We start from the raw sequence: 24,678 nt of genomic DNA, 5'->3' as shown, positions 1-24,678 counted from the left end.
AAGGAAGACGCAAGGAGTAATTAAAGTCAAAAAAGAAAAAGTCAGAAGGGTAATAATGAGCGGAAGTGAACCCTCTCTTTACATCATGTCGACGGTCCAAACAGCAGGTGAAAGCGAGAACGAAGAGTCCAAACAGGAAAGAAAAAAAAGACCCTTTACATATGTAGAACTCTGCGTTCTGTTGGGTTTCAATTTCGTTCAGCCCGGCTAAAACCCGGCCGCTTTGTCAGTCATGGCCCAAGCAGGAAGGGCGGCGGAACGAACGATGTCATGGGGGATTCATTGGCTGCGGGGCCTTATATTAGATGGGGCTACGTCAAATCTCGGGCGGAATTCCGCCATCCGTGAGAAATAATAACATCCCTCCCTTATCGATTACTTAATATCCTGTGTGCGCGCATGGTCATGAATCGAATGCAAAACTTGGCGGCTTCGACTAATAACTTGTTGCAGAAAACGGCCAGTTAAAAGACGCATCCGTCGCCATGTGCAAGGGAGGTGGTCAAGCATGTGGCATGTTTCCTTCCCGTGGCATCTTCGTTCAGGGTCTATGATCGTAACTAGCATTCTTGGCTTGGCCCATGCGGGAAGGCACACGCCGTCGCATTTGCATTCCTATCGATAGCATTAACGCTCCCACGTCTTTGGCTTCGGATTCGAGGAACGTCCGGACCAGCTTTAAAGAAAGATTAACATTCAAGAAAGAAGAGGAAGAAGTAAAGTCAAATATAGTTCACGTGAATCGTAGTAAGAAAATTCCAAAAATCGTTACATGTGTTTTTCTTGCAAACATTAAGTCCTTGACATGAAATTCCGTTGGAAAAAAAGAAGAGAAAAAGAAGAGACTGCAAAATGTCACTAGGAAAAGAAGTAAAAAGAAGAGGATAGGGGCCAATCTCCATAGAGAAAAGTCCCTAGTTCGGAAAAATAACTTCTTAATCCTCAATAGGCCTATCGCTTAAGCTAACACCCTCGGGCCGAATATTCCTGCGTGGCTGATAACCCCGCGAAGCCCTCCTGAAGCCGTCTTCCGCCTTTGGGGGTGGCTGGTGCGGCAGTTTGTTATCGGATGGTGGGGCATCTTCCTCGGGACTTTGCTCGTAAGTCTCTGCTGTCTGCGCGAACGCTGGAGACGACTCCTGGGTCGCAAAGGCAGCCTGCTGAGGGTCAATGTCTCCTAAACCGCCAAGGCCGGGAACCTCGAGCGATTGTCTATAGCGTGAAGAGGCACTATTTGTGGGTGATTGTGTCGGATTGACTGGTATCCTGGGGAAGTCACCGCCTCTCGAAGAGTCCCGTCTGTTGCGCGATGCTGTGGCCGGAGAAGAAGGCCGGCTTCGGGCGGCAATCACAGCTCGAGCTCGAGCTTGCTCGTTCGCCTTGCGACCGGACTCATCCGTCGAGCTCGGAGCACGGTTTCTTCCCGCATTCAAAGAACGTTCACGCTTGAGTTCACCAAAGATCAATTCCTTATGGGATAGAAGGTCACGGAACAATCGCTGAGCGTGCTTGTCGTGGAGGGTTACTATGCTCTCCACGCGGGGTCTCAGGATACATGGGGCGAAAGCAGCACTGAGGTCAGTGTAGTACTGTTCGTCGGCGGATGTGAGTTCAATCAGACGCGTAAAGTGGGAAACCAAAGCGTCAAGGGTGGCAATGTTGGCGAGCAAGAGACCGCCGAGGGTGTTCTGAATGACGGAAAGACGGGTTTGGTCGTCACCCTCGCCGCCATGGGTGTGGTAGATGGTCTTGATGACATCGTAGACACGGGAGGAAACCAAGGAGTCTTAAATTTCGTTAGCATAAAACAATTCACCTTCGGATCGGAAAATATTGACATACCAGGGAGCTCGAGAAGATAGAGCTTGAGAGCGCTAGCGACAATGGGCATGTCATATTTCTCCAAGACGTCTCTAGGAATTGACTTTCCGTTGTTGATCACATTTCGAAGGTGGTGAGTGGCCTTCAATGGAACGTCAACCGTCCAAATTCCACGTCGGGCTTCGTCAGTTTCGAGATCAGGGTAATCTACGGTGTTCTTAGCATTGGTCCAAAATGATAAATTCAGGTGGAAACTCACGGTTGTCAAGGTATTGAAGAATCGAGGTGACGATAAGAGGTACTCTCTTACGATCACCCCTAGCCCTCAACTCCAAATCAACACCATAGGTCTGGTCTGTTCGCCCGAATCATTAGCTACAACTCTCAATTTTTTTTTTTAAAAAAAAAGTGTCACTCTTACCGCCAGCAGTGTTATAGTAGCTCTCATACGTAGTAACCTTGGGCAAGAAGGATCCGGTCCTATAGGTATCAATCATAAACCTCAAATCTCCAGCTGGCTGAACAGTTTCCTGGAACAGCATCATGGTGTCGACGGTCGACTGCAGAGTGGGGATGACGTTTGAGACGGCACCCGAAAAGTCGAGAATAACGGCCTTGATAGCCTTCAACCTGTCCAATTCGCATCTCTCCATGAACTTGAAGTGATCCATCATGGCTTCTTCGAGGTTACAACGGATGAGATCGAGCTTTTGAACTCCACCTTTGTACTTCTCGTCTGCTTCAGCGGCCTCTCTCTTCAGTTTGTCGTACTGGGTCTCGCCAGGACGAGGCTGACTGAGATATCTATTGAACATATCGCTCAAGGCATTTCCAGGGCTCTCAGGGCTCAAATCATCGGCCTCCTCGACCGGTGAAAGCATGTTGGCCAAGGTTCCCTTTCTCTGTAGCACAGGCACAGGCGCTGGTGCCTTTCCAGCCAATTCGAATGCTTTGGGCTTCCATTGATAGCTCATTTTCGACGAGTTAGCAAAGGTATTCCCCATGTTACCGACCAATCTCAAGAAACCGTGACCGATGAGATCCTGGCCGATTCTTTCAGCCGCACTGACGGTTGTGGCACCGAGATGTTTCTGAAGATGTTGGACAATCACGTCTCCCGGAGTACAGTTCTGATACGTTCCTAGGAGTGTAACCTTGACCTCGTGCATCGGCAGGGTATCCAAAGCAGCCGCAAGGATTTTCTTCAGCTGTGATGGTGCATAAAACATATCTCCGATTTCATACGAATCTTCATCATCTTCTGCCTCTGCAACCTTGATTTCAGGGGCTGTCGGTGCGGTCGCAGATGAAGGCGTTGCAACGTCTTTCTCTCCATTTGCTGTAGCCTTGGCCTCCTTAGCCTTGTCAACCAAGCTCAAGCTCTGGAATCCCAATTCTTTCTCCTGGTCGTAATCCTCCAGCAGTCTGCACTTGTTGAAAAAGTTGTTTCGTAGCTTCTTTACGTTTTCGGTCTGCTTATCGTGGTTTCGGATTTTGTTCTGTAGGTCGTCGTGGGACATTTCCACACGTTGTTCGTGCGCTTCGGCCCATTTCGAGAAAGGCTCGATGACCAGCTTGCGGATGTTTTCTGCGACTTTTTTGTGACTTTCTCCAGCCTATATTCGTATATCAATTGCAAAACGTTTCGATCAACCGTCGCCGTCAGCCTAAATTCTGTTCACGTGGGTTTTTGGAATCGGTGTTGTCGCAAAGTCAAAAACACCATGAACTCAACCACCAGCCCAAGCTTGCGATGGAGCTCCGGAAAGCTAAATGCTGCAAGTGTGTCGCCAGAATAGCTAGACTGGGAAGATATCGCAACGTACCGAGTCCATTTCCTTTTTGATCCCCTCGTATGCCTAAAAATAGAATATCACCAAATTGTCAGCCAGTCTCCACACCAGCATATTCAGCCTCAACCAGCTAGGAAAAAGAACTGCCATAAAAAAAAACAGGCCCCTGCCAGCACAGACAGCACAGCAAACGTCCCACCAAGAAATCCCGAGATCCCCTGAGTAAGAAAAATTACGAATCCCGTAGGCTGGATTGAAGGATGACGAACCTTCCTGGTGCTAGCTCCTTCATCCCTAGCAAAACCATCCGGCCGCTCAGCAGCTGGCGCGATTCCTTTCAATTTATCGCCGTAGGCATCTTCGGCGTCGGCTCGTAGACGGGCGATGGTAAGGACCTGCTGGTTCTCGATGACACCTTGTTGAAGTTTTGCGAAAAGCTTTCCGAGACCTATATGTGCATTTTTGAACGTACAAGGGTAGGTTGAATGACAGGTCAGCGGGATTTTTTGTGAACGGAGCGGAGCAGAGACGGATCCACCGAAAAATGGGAAGGATAGGAGGGGTGGTGCGAACCTCCAGCGTAGTCTGGCGACCAGAAGGATTCTGTGAAACCAGTAGGCATTGTGGGCGGTGTCAAAGGGAGGCCCCTAAACTGGGTGTATGTAGTTGGTTAGGAGTTAGGAGTAGAGGCGAATACAGGTGTACTATGTCATGCGATTTTCGAAGAAAAGAATAGTCGGATGATGCTACTATGTTGGTGCAAGTTGGTGGATGGTGATGCGATTGCAGGGTATGTCTGTGTGTATGTGGTGTGTGTGTGTGTGTGTGTGTCGATGCTGATGCGACGAAGGAGGGAAGGATGGTGGTAGTTGATACGGAGTGGAGTGGAGCAGAGGCTGAGAGACAGTGGAAGGAAGATATCACAGGAATGGGAATGCAGGTGCTCAAACAGGACGGCAGAGGACAGCCCTAGACAGACTAGGGAGTACAGCCTATCAGGGCCTGTGATTTGCTGGACTCTATCAATTGTAAAACACCATACACGAGCGTACATACGACCGTTGCATGCAGTCTCTATATATTTCTCAAGTGGGGGGTAATGGCCTGCCTGCTACAGCTATCAGATTATATATCTGGTTATGCTGCTGTGTAAAAGCTACAGGCTTAAATTATTTAGGTGGAAAGGGAAAGGGAGGAGAAAAAAAAAAAAAAAAAAAAAGCGGATAGGCAAATCTGACAGGCGGCAGAGGTATAGTAACAGCGCTCAAAGGATCGACTAGCTAGCAAAGGACAGATAGGTGAGTAAATCAAGGTACAAGTTCCTGTCTACGGCATGTCGTACTTGCTCATGCTGGGTCAAGCTTTCCTGGATGCAGCAAGCTAGTGCTCCTTGCCTGATCCATTCGCCGAACCGCAAACCAAATATAGCCACTACTCAACTGGGTTTAGTAAGTCACTTTTCAAAATTATATTCTCGAATTCTAGTTAATTCTCACAATGGCTTCAATAATAAAAGTGAAATCGACATTAATTATTATTTGCTTTGACTTCAACTATACATCTGTCTGAGCCAACGCGGCTATCCATAAAACTCAAGCCTCGAGACCGGGCGCAGATAATAAAACTCTTCCGGTACCCCACCGCCCGGGTCGAGCATCTAGCCCGATCCAAGCCCCATATTCTTCCTCCCACTGTCCTTCCTCCCCATCGCCGCCTCGCTCTGTCTCGCCAACTCCTCCTGCTGCTTCTTCAATGCCGCAGCCGACATACTCGATGCCGGGCTGGGCTTGATCTCCGCCCCCGCCTTCCCCCCTCCCATCAGCCGCAGGAACTTGGCCCTGCGGGCGTCCCCGCCCTCCAAAAGGTCCGCATTCCATGCGGCCCCGCCAGCGGTACGCTTTGTGCCCCGGGTCTTCTCCGGTTCATCTTCCCAGTTAAAGAGTCTGGGCATCTCCGGATCGACCAGAAGAGGGCCCTTGTCGACCCTCTTCTTTCGCTTCTTCCCCTCTTCGGTCTTGGGAGCTTCGTCGCTCCCGTCAGACCTTCGCCTCTTCGAGGAAGGTTCCATCGGCTCCGGCTCCGCTTTGTCCTTCTTCTTCTCCTTCTTATCCGACTTGGATTTTTTCTCCTTCTTGGCCTCTTTCTCGGTAGGCTCTTCGGCGGCGGCGGCGGGAGTGGGTAGGTCGGTGTCTTCGGACTTCTTCGCCTTCTTTTCTTTCTTCGACTCCTTCTCGGCGGGCTTGTCCTCTTCGGTAGGTGGTGTCGGTAGATCCGTGTCGTGATCTTTCTTCGACTTCTTCTTTGCCCTGCTGGAATCGTCGTCCTCCCTCCTCTTGCCATGTCGTTCCAATGGCTCTTCCAGATCGGCTTTTTGCTTGTTCTTCTGCTTCTTATGCGAAGCGTCCTCCTCTGACTCCTGCTTTTCCAGCTTCCTTCGCTTCTTCTCGGCTTTCTTAGCTTCCTTTTCCTCCTTCTTGCTCTTTGTGGATGCATCGGCCGGTGTCTTGCCATCTCCCGACATTTTCTTCTCCTTTTTGTCTTTTTTCTCTTCCTTCTTGCTCTTCTTCGAAGATACACCGGCAGGAGTCTCGTCGTCTCTCGACTTTCGCTTTTCCTTTCTGTCTTGCTTGTCCTCCTTCGTAGCAGGTGGGTCGGCCGTAGTCTCATCGTCATCAGCTTTCCTGTTTTCCTTCTTCCTGTCCTTTTTGTCCTTCTTATCTTTCTTGCCCTTCTTCTCCTTGCCCACCTTCTTAGCCCTTTTAACTTCCCTCTCTTCGTTCTCGTCCGACGAAGGAGAAGACGAAGCTCTCTTCTTACTTATCTCCGCCTCCGGCTCTTTCTTTTCCTTAGAAGCAGCCATTTCAACATCATCTTCAAACACCATCCTCTTCCCTACAGTCTCAATCCTCTCCCCACCAAAAGCAGGTCTATCATCATCAGCCCTCATCCTCTTATTCCCCCTCAAATCTCCCACGGGACTTTCATTCCCATCACCACCAAATCTACCCCCTCTTCCACCTCTTCCACCCCTCCCTCTACCCCCTCTCTGACCCCCACCACGTCTTGGATTATTCTGCCGTGAAGCTCTCCTTTCGTCTACCTGCTCCATTTGTTGTAACATGGCCAACCGTGCCGGGTTGAGACCCTCGAAGGTATCCGCTGATGCTGACATCGTGGCGGAGGGTATGTGTTGAGGGAATGTGGCGGATTTATAGTCCTTCTGTTTCTCCTCGTTCTGTGTCGTAAATGAATTGGTATACCTCAGCCTCAGCAACGGTAAAAAACTGAGACCAAAGAGTCGACCAACCAAAAAGGTTCCCGTAGCAAGGATTACCAGAGTTGAGACAAATAATTATTCTTGATGTATTCTTTTGACTTTTGCTTTTAGGTCGATGGCGTGGAGGGAGCTGAATGGTCGGACGGATGGAAAATCTGCAGTTGTGAGGTGTGGTGCAGATAATTGTGATGAGAGAAGTCGTGTGAGAGTGAACGATCACTTTCTGATAAGATGTGGAGCAAAAAGAAGGTAATGATGAGATTGGTGGGATGTGAGGTGGGATGCAGGTGGACGCTGTAGATTCCTGCAACGCCCCGGTCAAGCAAGAGACAGTATGCGCCAGCCCGCAGATGCAAATAATTCTTGGCTACAAAGTGAATAAGAATAGTCGCGTAAGAGTTACGGAGATATAGCGAGGGTTTCCCGGTAGGGTATGATGATGAATGGATTGGTGGTTGGTAGTTTGATGGAAGGTGAAGGTTGTCGAAGACTGGCAGTATGTTGGCGACTGTGAAAAATAATTTTGCGAAATGCGAAACATCCTGTTTGTTAGCGTTCTTGGCGCGACAACACAAAATTTACAACAATAAACACCAACACAACCCATTTGGCTGAACCGTCTAGATGTCGAGATTCGACTCGAGGCTACGAAGTCTTATATCAAATTCACTGCGAACTATTCAATTACCGATACAAAACTAATCATCCAATTCATTACTCTTAAAGTACTATCTACAAAGCGTTCCGGTAGATACCTCAGTAAATATACCTAAAATTAACGTTCTGCCTATCCGTCAAATCATCAAACCCATGAACCACACCCCTAACCTCACTCCCCCCCTCCGACTCCTCCTTAGCCCTATTTTGCCTCGCCAAATGCCACCTCAAATAAAAAATAATCCCCACCAAAACCACATAACACCCCATATGCGTCGAAAACGCGATAAAATACCTCGGCTTATCTCTATCGAGAAAAACCTGCGGTCCGATCGCATTCCCCGTAGCCCAGAATATAAAATTCATTGCCACCGCAACGGTCTTTTTTGTTTGTCCACCCACGTTACGGGATACGAGGGACATTGTAAGATTTTGAGCAGCCCAGAAGGAAAGGACCATGTAGTAGGAGATTAAGAGACCGACTTTGGTACCCAGGTTGTGGTTTTGAACCGTCATCAGAACGATCGTGCCGACGAAGGAGGGGATGACGTAGAGCCCCATGACGAGGAGGGTCTGGTTCGTCTTCTTTGCGATATATGTCGAAGATAGCAGGACGATAATAATAACCGCACCGAGAACCATGGCCAACAGCTGCGTCTGTAAAATCGTAAAGTTGAAGCCCGTGATGATAATATTCGCAAAAGCTCCCAAGCCGGACGTTGGCAACGTCGTACAGAGCTGAATACCACCGTAACACCAGCACTGAGGATCCATAAGAGCTTCCTTAACCTGTTCCGGTCTAAACTTCTTATTCTGCAAACCAGTCTGATTCGACCTAACCCGTTCGATCATCAATGCCTTATCCTCCTCTGAAAAACATTTAGCCCTCATAGGACTATCCGGCATCCAATATAACACAAAGACACCCCAAAGAACTGAAAAGCATCCGTAGGTCATAAACAGTGCTTGCCAGCTCCTTAACGGTCCACCGGGTTTGATCAACGTAAAACAATACGCCAATAAACCCCCAACAATCTGCTGTCCACCGTTCATCATATACCAGAATGTAACGGCCTCGGCTTGTTCCTCACGCTTATACCACATACCGGACAATACCACAAACGTAGGCTGACAAACCGCTTCAAAGATACCAAGCAGCGTTCTAACAATCACAAGTCCCACGAAATTATGCGTAGCGGCATGCAGGGCAAGAATAGACCCCCAGATGATAATCGCACATCCCAAAGTCTTCGCAATAGGGACTCGTTGAATGCCCCAATTGATAGGATACTCAACGATTAAAATGGCGATATAAATACATGTCGTTAACCATGAATATTGTTGACCATGTAGTCCGTTATCCTCACGGATATGCATTATTGAAGCGAAGGATAGGGTCCCTTTATCCAGCGCTTGGAGGAAGTAAGTGAAAACCATGACCGCGAGAACTCGTTTATCGATCATGCGTTTTAGACGTTTATTCTCTTCTGGAGTGATTTCGACGACACGGGAAGGGTCGGCGTATTTGGCAATTTCTTTGTCGACACGGTCGTAATCGAGGCAGTCTTTTTCGGGGTATTCATCGTGGGAAGTGACGTTTTCGAGATGGGCGATTTCGGTTTTTTCGTCGGCTTGGACCGTATTTGCGTTCGTGGGGTGGGCGGTTATATTGTTGTCCGCCATGGTGTAGGATATGGGTCGAATTACAAGAGAAGCTCAAGCTATCAATGATAAGAGTAGGGAAAGCCTGATAGCGGTGGACGCAAGAGGAGGGATTGCCTGATCCTGGGTAGAATTGAACATGGAGGAGAAACGACCATCCATATATACTCAACCCATCATTCTACCTCTCGCCATTGCACAAGGCAATAAGCTGTCAAGGATGGTATTCGTCCCAACCATTGTGGATATCTATAGCTGCCTAGCTATCATCATGGTATCACAGCATGCTTCATTTACCCGTCCTCGAAACGACGATCCAGAGTATCGGGTCCGCACCCCAGGTTTCTAGCATGTCAAAGACATTCACATGGCTCCTCTCCGCACCTCCTGATGATCGGTAACAGCGAAATCTCGTCTCGAGTTCGCGGGGTCAATTCATAACTAATCCATTCGATCCGAGGATATGGGGCCATATCTTCTGGGGAAATCTTGTTACTTGGTGTATGAGACAAGTACCAGGGGATCTCATCTCTAGATAGCTATCGACAATCATACGCAGGTCATGGAGGGCGGTTCAAGCGAAGATACCTTGGAAATTTCAATAAAAAGTAATAACGACCTCCAAGCGCCAAATCAATCCCATCCTGAATTTCGTCTTGCCATGCAATCGCATGCCCCCAGTCGTCTGCCAACCTAAATCAGTTCTTTGCCTCTTCGAGCTCAAAAACTCCTGGCCAAAAACCCCCAGCTGCAACAAAATCTCGTCTCGAGTCCCATCGCGGAGCATATTCTACCGAAAAATATACCATTGTCAAGTAACGCCCCTCCGACTTTGCTGTGCCATCGCGGAATCCAAGAAACTAACAAGCTAGGAAAAGCTTATTGCTCCATCCCAGTATGCAAAATCCATGGTCTGAAGTTTTCGTTACGAGATGGTTTTCCATCTAGGTACCCTCAATCCTTGGCACCGCGCGATTCGTGGACTTGCCTCTCCAGATTTCCCCGTTCAGCCGGGGTGTGGGGTTGCGGGGGAACATTTAGCCTTGCTTTTGCTTCCCACTATTCCTTATTGTAGTAAAGATTCCGGGATTTTTGGCGTGCATGCTTTTTCAATTTGAAGACGATGACTAGTTTTGCGTGTGTAACAGGACTTCCCATGTGCGGCGTTTGACGTTTCCGTGGTATATTGCCGGTCCCACACCTTTCGCAACATATTCACGGTTTCGCATATTCTTTTTATTCGAATTGAGGGATTCGAGACGAGAAAAGTTTATATTTACCGATTGTCGAGGTGGCTTGCAGGCCGATGCGCAATGTTAATGTAGCAGATCAGGATTTTTGATTCCAGCAGCGGTAACAGGCTTCCCCCCGAATTTCTCGTGACGAAGGGTTGAATGGGGATTTCCCCGGATCCACGAGGTTATGATGCTTCGGAAAGACTTGAGGAGCTTCATGGATTGGTGGTGGGGGTCGAAGTTTTCTGGCGGCTATAGATGCGCAACCGAGGATATAGAGTCGCTGATGCTCTGCGATAACATATTCCAAATCTTGAAGGCGGGGAGTCTCGATTTATATTGATATATTTCAATTATTCAGCCGTTGTAGTGTCATTTCTTAGATACAAATACTTATAAATTATAATATTTCAGATCAAGTCACCCTGCGCTCCAAAGCCTGTTGTCGTTGACAGAGGATACTAATAGGTATAGCCATAAAAGATATCCTGAATTCTAATATGCATACTGACCATCAGTATCGACTCCACAGACGTCAAAATGCCCCAACAACCCCTCCGCCTCCACTCCCTAACCTCCTCCCAAATCCATTCCTACATCTCCCTCCTAACCACCAACCTAATCTCCATAACCGACGCCTCGGGCCACTTCCTTCTCTCCCTTCCAGACGGGCGCATAATCGACACAAAAGGCTGGAACGACTGGGAATGGACCCACGGCATCGGCCTCTACGGCCTCTACCAATACTACTCCCAAACCAACTCCGCAGAAACCCTCAAAATCATCACATCCTGGTTTTCATCCCGCTTCAAAGAAGGTACAACAAAGAACATAAACACCATGTCCCCGTTTTTGACACTTGCGTATTTGTATGAAGAAACGAGGGATCAGACGTTTATTCCTTGGTTGGATAGTTGGGGGGAGTGGGCGATGTATGAGCTACCGCGTACTAGGTTTGGGGGGATGCAGCATATTACTTACCTCGAGGAGAATTATAATCAACTGTGGGATGATACGTTGATGATGACTGTCATGCCGCTTATCAAGATTGGAAAGATATTTAATAGGCAGCATTATATCGAAGAAGGGAAGCGGCAGTTTTTGATTCATATACAGTATCTTTTTGATACCGGGTCAGGATTATTCTTCCACGGCTGGCAGTTTGATAAAGATGCGAAGGGGGGATTGGGTCATAACTTCGCAAGGGCGAGGTGGGCGAGAGGGAATAGCTGGTTGACGATTGCAATTCCAGATGTACTCGAACTGCTGGATTTACCGAAAGATGATCATTTTCATCTATTCTTGGTGGATGTGTTAAATGCACAGTGTGAGGCGTTGAAGAAGTTACAAGACGCAAAGACAGGACTATGGAGGACTTTGTTGGATGTAAGTGAGGAAGAAGGATCGTACCTGGAGTCTTCGGCGTCAGCGGGGTTTGCATATGGGATGCTGAAGGGAATCCGGAAAAGATATTTGAAGAGGGAGGAATATGAAGAAGTTGCTATTAAGGCGGTAAAGGGGGTTATGGGGAAGATTAGAGAAGACGGAGAGTTGATGGATACAAGTTTTGGGACAGGGATGGGGAGGGATTTAAAGCACTATCTAGATATCGAGAGGACTAGTATGCCTTATGGGCAGGCAATGGCTATGATGGCGTTAGTAGAGTTACTCAGGTTGTTTATTTAGTCTTCCAAACTCTATTAACGAGGTGGGGACGTTCTGATCGTTCAATCTATCATCCAATTTCGAAGAGTAATTCTTTATCATCGCTTCCCCCAAACCGTTATCTATGAAAGTCAAAGGATTGATCTAGTAACAATCCTCTAATATCCACCATTGGGTATTCTCTAACATCAACGTTGGAAAGTATAAACGAAGCAGATTTATGAAACGCCGGAAGACTTTTGTCCATATCCAACCGTCCTATTTCTCCTCATCGCTGTCCTCACTCCCAGATTCCATTTCTTCGTCGCTACCCTCGCTTCCATCAGCAGAGGCATCTTCCATATCTTCATCCTCCTCATCTAGATCACCTTCTCTCTTAGGCTCAAACGAAGAGAGTGTTCGGACTTCGACTGGGAACCCAAGCTCAACAAATCTTTCTTTCAAAGACTATGCATCACATATCGTTAGTAGCCTGCAAATGAATCGACGAAAAAGGCAAAACTTACGTCAGTATTGACGGGCGCAGTAGTAACAACCGCAATAGAAGTCTTTGGATGGAATAGAGGTAGCAAAATTTCGGTCATCGCTTTGCGAATCTCGTCCGGTGTAACCTTTCTAACTTTACGTAGCATGTCCGTGTTGTAGGACTTTGGTTGGCGATGGATGACTTGCAAGACGAATGAAGTAGTTGCTGCAGCGGCGAGGGTAGATTCGACATCTACAATGGAACTGACTACCGTGCTGATTGCGCCATCGAGGTCGAACTCATCGAATGGGGTCTGGGGAGAGCACAATGCGTTAATAAATATTTTCGGATTGTCTTTGGCCTTTAAGGCATCACTTACAGTTCCATCAGCGTAGTCACTGACGATTTTCTTTGCCATTTCAAACGCCTTGAAAGCGTCGGGTGATCTGTAGATGCTGAAGAAAATATGTCCAGAATCTACTTTTCGTACGAAGCCGGTTCCATAAGCTAAACCAGTTCCGCGAATGGCCCTAAATTTACACGTTAATTGTCTTCATATCGAATATTGCAAACGGCGGAACATACTTCCACAGAGGGCCCTCAACAGCATCTAGGTAAGCAACAGCAAGTAGCAATGCTGGTATCCGCTCATCGTTTAATGACTCTGGCCCCTTCGCCACCGTAACACTAAACGAAGAATCCAACGTCGACATTGGGACCACGTACATCCGGCCGCCAGGATTCTTGCCTATAGGTGTGAGACGGTCAAGTCTACTATCAATAGGTTTCAGGTCATGGCTCTAAACCCTAATTAGCCAATAGACATATACCGATAATGTGATGAAGATTTCAAACCGAGGGCTTTCCAGCTACGAAGTCATCCCAGGTCGATACTGGCTTAGAAAGTTTCTCGACATCGGCCACGACCAAGACTCTCATATTGTCGAGCGTAAATAGTGAGTCTCGGACGGTTGATATCTTCCGAACGGCTTCCTCGGGCTCTTTGCTCAAGAGATCAATGTATTGCCGGAGAAACTTCCCTTTAATGAGAGTATTCCCGCCGTATCCAATAGATTCTTCGGTATAACCACTGAGGTATGTGACTGACCATACCATCTATCAAAGTGATTTCGTAAGCGCCTGACCTGATATTATAACATAGAAAATACTCACATCGTTACCGCTTCGCTTTTCCTCGGGAATATCACTGCGAAGCTTTTTCGCGAGGACAACCAGTCGCTAGAGCACAGATTAGCAGTTGTAAACCTATGTCCGAATACTCATACGAATCGTACCTCAGTATCGAAAACTATGTTCCACATCAACAACTTCAGCCACTTTATCGCAGCAGCATATTTTTCTGGTTCTACTTCCATCTTGATTCTGATAGATTCAGAGGCTTGCATCCCGCTCCCGCCTTGAATCGTATACCCGACTGTGTCCTTCTCTAACAGTGAAACGACTTTTTCATACTCCAACTTGGTCCCATCTTCGAGCGTGATAGGAGCAGCAAAGAAGTATTCGAAGTATAGAGAAAGTAACGGACGGAGTTCGACTGGTATACTTGCTGTGGATAACAGAATATTGATGGTGACAAAGTTTGTTGCGACGTGCTCATAGTGGAGATATAGAGGGAATGGTGTTGTATTTGGCTCATCCTTTTGTAGAATCTTCTGAATATTGGTATCCAGTACTCCATCTTTGGTGGTAGCAAGTCCCGCATTCCCACTCGTCGAATGAATGAATCTAATAGACTCAACACCCGGTGTCTTGAAGTCCCGTAGAACCTCGATAGGAATCTCTGGATCGTTATCCTTTTTCGCCTTTTCGAGTTTCTCGGCAAGTTCCTTTAGACCTTCGTCTCCCAAGTCCTTAATTTGAGTCTTGACTCTTGCTTTCTCGTCTTGCTTGATCTTTTCCGCCAATTTTGCAGACGGCTTGCCGATAATCGAAACATGAGGGTTATCAACCAGCCATTTTTTGATGTATTGTCTCCATTGCTCTTCGGTCCACTTTTCGAGTTCGTTATAAACATCAAGCGTTTTCACTTGAAGAAGATCGGATCCATCTCGGTTTGCGAACAGGAAGTCATAGATAACGGGGGTAGTGAAAAAGTGACTGTCGTTTTCCACATTAAACTTCCTTTGTCGTTTGGATCTATTAAGGCAGTCCTTCAAGTAGTCCAAATCAAGCGGCTCCTGGACGGTTTGTCCCAAGATCTCGAAGAGTTTCTTCTCAGCATCGTTGAGGCGAGCAACTGGGACGCTTCCAAGTTCGAGCCAGATGACGGTGTTTGGACGTTCTTCGGTAGACCAAACAACTCCGCTCGTGTAGGGCTCAGGGATCTCGACCATTTGCTTTTCGAGCACCGAGACTGATGAACCAGCAAGGTATGATCCAATAACTTCTAATGCAGCCACTATATATATTTTTGTAAGCAAATTTATATCCTACGCGGGATTAGGGTGACATACAGTGTGTGTGATCCACACAAGAGGGGCCCAAATATGCAACTAAAATGCTGCCCATGGATTCATCCTTCTCTGGAAACTCGACATGTCGTACAACATTTTCTTTCAACAGAGGTGGCTGCTTAGAGTCAACCCATGGCCTCTGCCACGGAGAGTCCGGAGCCGGGACATCATCCAATATATCATCCTCAAACTTGTCGAGGATGTTCAACAACTCAGGTTCGTCGACGCTTCCAATGATAACAAGGCAGAGGTTCCGAGGCTGGTACATTTTCTTGTGGAAATCGCGGATACGCTGAGGTTTGAGGACCCGGAGTTGTTCCATCATTCCGCCGGTTTCCGATCGAAAACCGATGCCATCAGGATAAATTTGTCGGTTAGCTTCGAGCATCATAAGTGTATCCTGGTCGTTTTGAACGCCTTGCATCTCGGAATAGACGACTCTGATCGGTCAGCAGCAGTTCAGGATGAGATTGAGTAATAACGCACCCTGCATCGTGTCCGGTACCATCAATGTGATGGACTTCTGTGTAACAGCCGCTATCGGTTAGGATTGGGAAAAGAATATGCTCTAAATAGACTGGTAACTGTTTTTGCGAATAATTTAGTACGGATATAAATTGGGTTGGATGGGACATAGGCTTACCAGCTGAGAGAACCCTTCCCATCCAGCAGTATCAAGGGTATACGCAGTATGATCTGTCGCAGTCCACGCATTAGTTGTAGAGTAGGCCCGAGTTGCAAATTTGTCGAGAATCCCCTTGTAACGGTAGTTTTTGGATCCCTTACATATATTTAGTTTCTAAGTTAATCATAACATTATAGAGGCGGGGTAGTATTTACCAGGAAGCAAAGATGCTCAAGAGTATGGGCTATCTTTCATCAGCATATCTACCCAACAATGAAGTTTATGAATTACTGCCTTACGAGCGCCAGAGTCATCCAAAATCTCAGTCGCCAATGCAAAAAAACCGAGAACTTTGGGGCTCTACTTGATAGCATATTAGTCTCTCTAGTCAATACAAATATGATTTTGCTTCACGGGTTACTAGATCCTGACTTCTTTATTGACAACGACCACAGACATTCCGGTCCGTGTGGACTCATACTTTGTGATGTTGCTTGGTGAATAATCGGTGGTGAATTTGGTGATAATTTTGAAATGCGGATGCGCCTGAGGCCCTTCGGCCTTCCGCGCCGTATTTTGATCGACCATGTTGACAGCTACGAGGAACAGGCCCGTGGTAAAGACCCGTTGTTTGAATCCGTGGTAGAGCTTTTGAGCCTGAAGGCTCTGGGCTATAAATGAAGTGAAGTTTCTGAGCAGTTTGCCGAACTTCGTGGCCGCAGGAAAGCGCCTCTGATGGACAATATGTAATGTAAACGGGAATATGTATGAACTCTAAGGTTAAAAACATGCAAGTCAATTCAACTCAATGTTCCAGCGCGAATATATTCATTTAGGCGTTCTGCATATTTTGTATGAGCGCACGAGTGAGACTTACTATATAGCTATCTGGAAGGATCTGGGCTGGATCTGGGGGGTGGGCACAAGACTAGGTGGAACTCGGCAAGGCGAATTTGGTAAGCTTGAAAGTGTGGGGTGCTATCAATAAGTCAACCGCCACTTTGGTGGCGTCGAACCCCTCCATTGTGGCTTCGCTAACATCCAACACCCGTGACTATAATTTTATATAAATTCATAGGGTCTGCTGTGTACTAGCTTGTATACTTGTAGTGGATTGTTCCAAATGAATTTCCTGCCCTTAGCTACGTAGGCAGGAGGGTATACAAGGGGAAAAAAACATAGATACCAATGCGGCTCATCCTAAAAACTATACTCGACTATCAAAATCAAATATTTAAATACAACTTTCCAAATAAACAAATGAAACCATTGCAAGTACAGAGCATTCCTAAGCGCACCCTATGGGGGTTTCTCCTAGTTAGCCTTTTAACACTTTTCAATTTTGAAAAATGATAAAGGCGGAGAAAGTTGGAGATTATCTCGAAATTGATATATTAAGCAGATGACAATGGGGCGATCGAGAATTCTGGTGGGAAATGACTGAAGATTTAGCCTTAACTGTCCCAAAATTAGGCTCGGACTTCATGACTGACGTGAGCTAACTAGGTATGTATACGTAGCAACGTGTAACAATCGATATCATTATCCCTCTTTTTCGTCCGGTTCTCTACCCTCTCCAGTCAGATCCCGTTTGGCCTTGGAAAACCCGCTTCCCCAGAGCTGAGGACCTGACCTAAGCGTCTGATCGCTCGGTCCAGCGCGGATTAGTCCTTCATTTGGGCCTTCCAAATAATACGGTTCGTTCGTCCCGGGTGCTAGTTCCCGGTGATTCGCCGAATCGAACCAGCTACTTGGCGGATAAGCTGTATCATACTGCCATTTCATTACATCGTTATGCCCATATTTCCATCCATAATTTGGACGCGTACGTTTGACGGCGAAAGGAAGGTTATTCAGAGCGTCTTGATACTCAGCGATGCTAATACTGGGGTCCATGTCCCTCTGATTCATTTTTATTGAGCAACGGCAGTCTAATATGATCCATTGTTCGAGAATTAGCAATCAAATCTGAGTCGTTAAGAAGAGATATTCGAATTGCGAGAAGGGTTGCGAATAATGAAAAAGGGGATAGGTATAAGACTTCATAGACGACGTAACTTACCCCACCATCCTTCGCACCTTCTCACGACTATATAGTTACTGCAGGCTTCGTACTCCTGAGTAGCGCCGAAGGGCTGACCGGGATTCGGGTGCATTGTACCACCATCTACGTCATCACAGACGCAGTGACGACATCTCCGTAGATGAGTATTAATAGCGGTTCGAGCGCCCACTATGCTCGCATAGTTTGATATCACTGGGCGGGTGCCGTAGATTTCGGGGTAGGCGTTTGGGTCTTGATTCGTTTCACGAATTTGGCTAAACACTGGACAAACCACCATCCAGGAATAGAAGAAATCATGAGGCACTGCGCGTGGAGAAACACCGGGGGCTAGGTTACTGCTAGCCCCATCAAGGTTATTGCCGTTGGTGATAGGTTTCACAACCTCGGGATGCTTAGCGGCTTCTTTAACGGAATGGATGGAAAATTTGGGCCTTGAGTTGGTAGATGTGGGTGATGATAACAGGGGAGAAGTCGAAGATGAAATAGCCCTTTTATCCTCGTTCGGCAATCCCCAGGCTAAGGCTAATATAAAAACAAAAACTGTAAGAATGAGTCTTTTAACGGTCATGATGACATGTATTGTCACCCGGGGAGCCTGAAGATATCAAACAGAAAGCTTGCTGCTCATTGAAAATTTCAACTATAAGGATAGAAACGGATACTGTGCGTTTTAGCCATTCCCAGTAAATTCCTAAAGAACAAGAGTTTAAGCAGGCAGGACATTACTTATACTTCGAACCCTTCGTCGTCCAGAATATATTTAGAAGTGTGGAGATCCTAGCCAACAGTATATAGTCCTGAGTAGCCCGGTCCACTGGGAACCATTGAATCACGCATATTGCAGGCCCAACCTTCGATTTGTTGATCCTAGTTTCGAGTAGGCCAAATGTTTGAAAAAAGAGGTTGTTAGCTTTCTAGTGTCTGTGCAGCTGTGGATTTAGTTTCGCGATCAACTGCGCAACTGCGCAACTGTGCAGGAGAAAATGGATTATTATGTGTTATATAGTGTTAACGAGAATAGACACTCACCTCATGGTCCGAGTAGTAATATTATATTAGTGAAGTAATGTAGTAATTACTTGCCACAAATATTAGTTGGGTTTCAAAGTGGTTATGTTATATATCATAAGGGCAGTATACGTCCAGTGCCGAGACTGTATATACCTACAATCACAATTGCCGCCAACCGACGTCTGGGTACGAGACTACCGGTATACCCACAGTTGCAATTTAAAAGCTGGAATCGAAATTTCGAAAAAAAAAAAGGGAGCTTTGAAGCCAACGTGCCAAAACTGTAAGATGTACTTAGTCCTTCCTTTCGTAATAAACATCTCGGTGGGATAGTTAGTACCAGGTCTAGACTAAATAGTCTCGAGGCCAAGCTTTGACTACATGAACACCTGGTATACGTACCGGCTGGCATCGAAATATTGATATCTAGTCTGCGAGCTTGTAGTTCGTTTGCGGCGTGTTGTTTCTGTTGTCGGGTTTATGTCCGAACCTCGGTTAAGTCCGACAGGAATAACGTTCCCTCATGACGTCCAACACAGGCCACACCAACTAACTGCTAAAGTATATTCATAACACATGGCCTCAAGAGTCAAAAGACGACACCTGCGCCATTACAACGAAGGATCCTAAATCCAGGAGGGATGATTAGCGAGAAAGAGATCGCACAGGCGGTCTTACAAGCCGTTGATGGGCTCTTCCCAGAGAGCGACGAAGTCTCGAGTGCCGAACTATCGTCCGACAGTTTGCCTGATATCCTGGCCTTGCTTCAAGAGACTATAGATGGTGTCAAGGTAACTGTTTTTCTCTGGCGCAATATCTCCATAGTAAAGGCTCCATCGTTACTAATTGTTGTTAAACCCCTAGTCAGAAATCAAACATATCGGCGAATCCCAGGCATCTGAAGTTACAGCATGGATTCAAGAAGCTCGTCAGCTTCACACAGAGCTATCTCAAGACCACAACTCCCTGTCGGAGATCACCCATTTTGAGGCGCGCGGAGCTGTCAGTAATTCCCATGCATCCTTGTGCGGCTTAGCCTGGGGTAAGTGTACTGATGTTGGAGAATCAAGAAACTAGACGACAGAGTCCGTGATTTGAGCAGCCAACAAAAGTTGCTAAACGCCGAAATAATCTTTAACGAAGAACTTGTGTCGCTGCTGTCGAATTTGAAAGAACTTCAGGATTCTGTTAGTGATGCACAGTCGTCTCTCGAAGAGGGTGCTCTCGATACTGCCTGTGGGCGTTTCGAGGATGCAACCAACCTGTTTCAGAAACTTTCTACATTCGATCAAATTTTTGCAGTCGGATTGATGAAGGAGAATATCCGGTCACTACGAGAAGATATTTTTGGCGAAGTGGAAAGCTGTTGGACGAAGCTCATAACCCCAAACCCCGCCGACTCCAGCATAACCATCCAAAACAGCGTGCCAGTTGGCCTAGGATCCATTACTGGCGAGTGCCTCATCCAGACTCTCAATGGACTTGGAATTTTAAAAGAACGGTTGGATAGGCTACACTACCGAATCACTACAATCCTCATTTTTCCACGGTTGGATCATGCATCTGGAGCGGGCTATACTTTCGCCACCAACGAAAATAATACCAAACTTCAGTTAAAACGGCGCGACAGTCCCAGCCCAACTATCGCATCGGTTTATACTGACCTGAAGCTAGTTCTTGGATTTCTCACAGCTAAATTCGGGACGCAAATATCGCAGCTGTTGTCTAAAACACTCACACCAGCTATTCTTAATATTTTGATGGGATCATATTTGCCCAGTTGCATTCCAACGGACCTTGATCATTTTAACGAGTTCGAGTTGGTGTTGAAACAAACAACAGCCTTTGAAGAATATCTGTCACAAACAGGATGGTTGGATGGGCATGGCGGTGAACTAAAGGACTGGGTAACCCGAGCGCCCCGAATTTGGCTCAACCGCCGTCGGGAATCGGCACTTGATTCTCTTCGTCGAACATTTTCATTAGGGCTCGGCCAGCGGCATCGTGTGGAACGGGTGGAGAGAGTGCAAGAGATCAATGATGTTGCGGCAGAAGTTTCCAAGCCAATTGACGACGGCGAGGATAATTGGGATACCAACTGGGATGTAGAAATAGAAGATGAAGAGGAGGAGGAAAAGAAACCTCCTCCACCAACGGAGTCAGCCGCGGCAAAGCCAAAATCAGAGCCAACCCCCACAGCAGACGAGGATGAAGACGTTAGTGGATGGGGCTTTGATGATGATATCGACATTGAGGATGACGGACCGGCCGACAAGCCAGCCCATACTTCTGAACCAAAACTTAACTCACATGGCGCGGAAGAAGAAGACAACTGGGGCTGGGGAGACGACAACGACCAACCTCAGGAAACCCCTGCGCCCTCAAAGCCTAACGGGCCACAACAAGAAAAAGAGGTTAAGAACATAACTCTGCGAGAAACCTATAGCATAACATCCGTTCCGCAAGAAGTTATTAATATCATTTTAAACACGATTTCCGAGGCAGAGAAACTAGCCCAACCTCAGTACTCGAACTTGTCAATTGCGTCCTCGATACCCGGGCTTCTAACTATCCCGACGTCAATTCTCACATTATATCGTGCCTTATCTGCAATATTCTATCGAGACGACCCTAACCCAGCAATATCCATCTACAACGATTGCGAATGGCTAGAAGAACATCTAGCGGAGCTCGAAAAAGATGTGAAAGGCCGTTCCGGACCATTTGTCGGCTTCGATCTCCAGCCGAGTATTAAGGCAATCTCAACATTTGGGAGGAGAGCGTATTGGAGAGAAATGGTAACATCTCGCCCAACCCATAACTTTAGGTTTAGTACAGGTCATTAAGAAAATTTGGTAATACAGGATAGCAAGAGAATTATTTTATCCGATTTGATAGATGGCGCCCAGGGATTTGATCACTGCACGCAGTATCCGTATTCCGAAAATTGCGAGACTGCAATCGCAAGTGTAATCGATACCATACAGGGTATTGAAATGCAATGGAGGGTAAGATGATGGCTCTGTCTATGTTAATCAGTCAAATTTCTAACCCTTTACCTAGGACACTCTCTCGAGGTCGGCGCTCCTACAATCGCTAGGCTCATTGCTTAACACTGTCGTTTTGAAATTCATTAATGACATCGAAGACTTGGGCGATATTTCAGCCGACGCATCTGCAAAATTGGCTTCGTATATTTCTGAGTTTGGAAGACTAGAGCCGTTGTTCAAGCTTCCTGACCAACCAAATGACGCCTTGCCCGTGACAGCTGTAAGTTCCATACCACCGTCTTTGCTCTGGTCGTTGATAGTGAGATTATTCCGGTCACATTACTAACATGAGAGTCTTTTCAGGTATATTGTGAGAAATGGCTAAAGTTCCAATATCTTGGGAATATTCTGGACAGCAGCATGGCGGAGATCATGGATCTTTGGAAAGATGGTGCTCTCGTAGACTTTGAGAAAGATGAATTAATCGACCTCGTCAAGGCGCTTTTCGCAGACGGGGAGAAGAGATCGCAAGTTCTTGATGAACTACGGCGAGGGTAGCTTTTCTATCGCTGGTTGTGTGTAAATATAATTGCTTAGAATAATACCTAGAGTAATAGCCAACAATACTACATCATAAACATTCTGAAGAAAGAAAATCAGAGTAATTGGTCTTCGAATATACTTCTTGTCTTCAGATCCATGCATTCTATTTCAATCTAGTTAGCAACTTGTGGTAATTTGAAAGCTCCCGCGTTGTCCCAAACCGTCGCGTCTTCCCAAGCTCCATTCGCCAAACCTAGCTCCAGCTTCAACCTCACTCCAACTTCACGAACCCTTCACCACCAACTTCACCCACGACTTACGACCTCCGTCATGACAAGGTACCTCTAGCTCCCCATAACCCCTTAGAACCAATCCACACCTGCTAACCACCTACCCAACTCCCCAGCGAAAACCCACTCTTCGAACGGCACCAAACCGTCTACAAAACCGATCCACAATTCCAACTCGACACGCACTCCTACCAAACACAATATGTCGATATATACTTCCTAAGACTCGCAAAGCTAAAGCGTATCGTTGAAGCTCGTGGTCGTGAACGGTGGAATGACGTTGAGGTAAGCCTACCGCAAAACACGAGCTATCTATACGGTCAATATCGAGGGACATTCTGACAAGTTGAAAATTTAGGTCCATGGGGAATACGTTAAACGTGTAGATCGGGTGTTAGATGTACGACAAGGTCCGCTTTATACATGTCTTTGAGCTTCGCTGGAAGTTCCTATCAGAGCCTTTTCTACGAATTGGAGTTATATGTGTTATTTGGGGGAATAAAGGAAGGAATCTAAAACGACGGTGTTATAGGAGAAGTATGCTGGATCACCGGAACGATATATATGGAGATGCCATTGAAGCCTAATGTGCTCGAAGACATTGCCAAAGATGTATGCTTTTACTTCTCCCCCAGATACAAGTTTTCATAAGTACTAATTGAACAATACAGCACTTCATTTCCGCTCCCCTCCCCCGCCAGAAATACCGTGACTTCGAAAAAGACCAAATAATGATCGAAGACGAATCCGGCCGTCTCCGCCTCGTCGGTTCCAAAATCCAAACCGAAGATTTAGTAACCGGCTGCGTAATCGCCATAATGGGTACCGAAACCGCTAGCGGCGAGTTCGAGGTTATAGACATGGTTTTTCCCGAACTACCTGACCAAAACCCACGTCCTACTCCCAAAACTCCTTTGAAGGAGAAAAATTACGTAGCGTTACTCAGCGGATTAAATATCACGGGCAACATCCACGAAAGTATAGAAACACATCTCCTCGTCGAATACCTCCTAGGCGAAGCCGGAAGTCCAGAAGACCAAGCAAAATCATCATCAATATCCCGTTTAATAATCGCCGGCAACTCCTTATCAGAACCGCACGCCCAAGCAACCGACGACGCCGCCGTCTCTTCATCCCATACCCCCAAATCTAAAAAATACGGCTACGACGCCACATCCTACAACGCCAAACCCACGACCGTGTTAGACACCCTCCTATCCGACCTCTGTACATCACTCAGCGTAACACTCATGCCCGGAGAAACCGATCCCGCGAATACTTCTTTACCACAACAAAAGATGCATCCTACTATGTTCCCTACGGCGAAGTATTACACAGGGTCGACGTTTATACCGTCTACGAACCCCCATGCTTGCGAGATCGATGGAGTCAGGTTTTTGGGAACGAGTGGGCAGACTATTGATGATATTTTTAAGTATATGGATGGGGATGATCGGTTGGAAATGATGGAGAAGACATTGAGGTGGAGACTTGTGGCGCCGACGGCGCCGGATACGTTGTGTAAGTATATTTTCTGGGTATTCGCTTACTACACCGTGACTTTGGGGGCTAATTGTGGTAAAAAGGGTGTTATCCGTTCCAAGACGACGATAAATTCGTCATTGAAACATGTCCGCATGTATATTTCGTTGGAAATCAACCGGAGTTTGGTACGAAGGTAACGGAAGGTATGTTCTTACATTATAAAGACGGGATAGAAGGAAGAGTGCCTAACGAGATATGTTATTTTAGGCTTAAACAATCAAATAGTCCGCCTGATAACAATCCCCAAGTTTTCAGAAACAGGAGAGCTGGCCTTGGTAGATCTGGAGACGTTGGAGTGTGAGGTTATCAGTTTTAAGTCAAAGTCTGGAGTATCAGCATAAATAACCGTGTTCTTTCTGAGGGGGCTTTTTTTTTGCTATTTCAGACTTTTTGGAAGATTAGAGCATTGGCGCCAGTTAGGTCTAGGTTTTTTTACGAAGGTCACACGTCTCAAAATGGAGAGACCGATTCACTCTAATTCCTTTCCAGTAATGATCTATAATACATCGTCTCCAAATACCCTAGATCCAGGTCACCATAGATCTCTTGATGTCCATAC

General features: G+C 46.6%; 7 protein-coding genes across 7 annotated transcripts; 2 read left to right on the top strand and 5 right to left on the bottom strand.

Moving 5' to 3' along the window:
* Positions 1-935: 935 nt before the first annotated feature.
* On the bottom strand, positions 936-4,236 carry DFL_007847 (uncharacterized protein; the record flags this gene model as incomplete). Its single annotated transcript, XM_067637493.1, has 7 exons — positions 936-1,786; positions 1,843-2,028; positions 2,081-2,176; positions 2,243-3,437; positions 3,648-3,680; positions 3,884-4,062; positions 4,188-4,236. 7 exons carry the CDS (start codon positions 4,234-4,236, stop codon positions 936-938), a joined length of 2,589 nt encoding a protein of 862 aa, XP_067489005.1.
* Positions 4,237-5,271: 1,035 nt separating this feature from the next.
* Positions 5,272-6,786, bottom strand: DFL_007846 (uncharacterized protein; the record flags this gene model as incomplete). Its single annotated transcript, XM_067637492.1, has 1 exon — positions 5,272-6,786. One exon carries the CDS (start codon positions 6,784-6,786, stop codon positions 5,272-5,274), a length of 1,515 nt encoding a protein of 504 aa, XP_067489004.1.
* An 861-nt stretch (positions 6,787-7,647) lies between these two features.
* Positions 7,648-9,231, bottom strand: DFL_007845 (uncharacterized protein; the record flags this gene model as incomplete). Its single annotated transcript, XM_067637491.1, has 1 exon — positions 7,648-9,231. One exon carries the CDS (start codon positions 9,229-9,231, stop codon positions 7,648-7,650), a length of 1,584 nt encoding a protein of 527 aa, XP_067489003.1.
* Positions 9,232-10,985: 1,754 nt separating this feature from the next.
* On the top strand, positions 10,986-12,131 carry DFL_007844 (uncharacterized protein; the record flags this gene model as incomplete). Its single annotated transcript, XM_067637490.1, has 1 exon — positions 10,986-12,131. One exon carries the CDS (start codon positions 10,986-10,988, stop codon positions 12,129-12,131), a length of 1,146 nt encoding a protein of 381 aa, XP_067489002.1.
* Positions 12,132-12,368: 237 nt separating this feature from the next.
* Positions 12,369-16,263, bottom strand: DFL_007843 (uncharacterized protein; the record flags this gene model as incomplete). Its single annotated transcript, XM_067637489.1, has 13 exons — positions 12,369-12,557; positions 12,617-12,889; positions 12,956-13,106; positions 13,162-13,376; positions 13,432-13,692; positions 13,750-13,815; positions 13,872-14,995; positions 15,051-15,490; positions 15,537-15,634; positions 15,694-15,831; positions 15,891-15,919; positions 15,975-16,035; positions 16,108-16,263. The coding sequence occupies 13 exons, from the start codon at positions 16,261-16,263 to the stop codon at positions 12,369-12,371; spliced, it is 3,201 nt and encodes a 1,066-aa protein (XP_067489001.1).
* A 954-nt stretch (positions 16,264-17,217) lies between these two features.
* Positions 17,218-17,586, bottom strand: DFL_007842 (uncharacterized protein; the record flags this gene model as incomplete). Its single annotated transcript, XM_067637488.1, has 1 exon — positions 17,218-17,586. One exon carries the CDS (start codon positions 17,584-17,586, stop codon positions 17,218-17,220), a length of 369 nt encoding a protein of 122 aa, XP_067489000.1.
* A 1,806-nt stretch (positions 17,587-19,392) lies between these two features.
* Positions 19,393-24,460, top strand: DFL_007841 (uncharacterized protein; the record flags this gene model as incomplete). The annotated part of the gene is made up of 14 exons (XM_067637487.1): positions 19,393-19,542; positions 19,616-19,753; positions 19,822-21,549; positions 21,616-21,759; positions 21,815-22,021; positions 22,105-22,295; positions 22,359-22,402; positions 22,466-22,622; positions 22,691-22,859; positions 22,933-22,984; positions 23,107-23,186; positions 23,246-24,095; positions 24,161-24,262; positions 24,327-24,460. The coding sequence occupies 14 exons, from the start codon at positions 19,393-19,395 to the stop codon at positions 24,458-24,460; spliced, it is 4,146 nt and encodes a 1,381-aa protein (XP_067488999.1).
* Positions 24,461-24,678: the final 218 nt, after the last annotated feature.

Source organism: Arthrobotrys flagrans (assembly GCF_004000055.1).
Source record: "Arthrobotrys flagrans strain CBS H-5679 chromosome Unknown unitig_8, whole genome shotgun sequence".
NCBI lineage: Eukaryota > Fungi > Ascomycota > Orbiliomycetes > Orbiliales > Orbiliaceae > Arthrobotrys > Arthrobotrys flagrans.
This window is presented reverse-complemented; position numbering and strand designations above follow the sequence as displayed.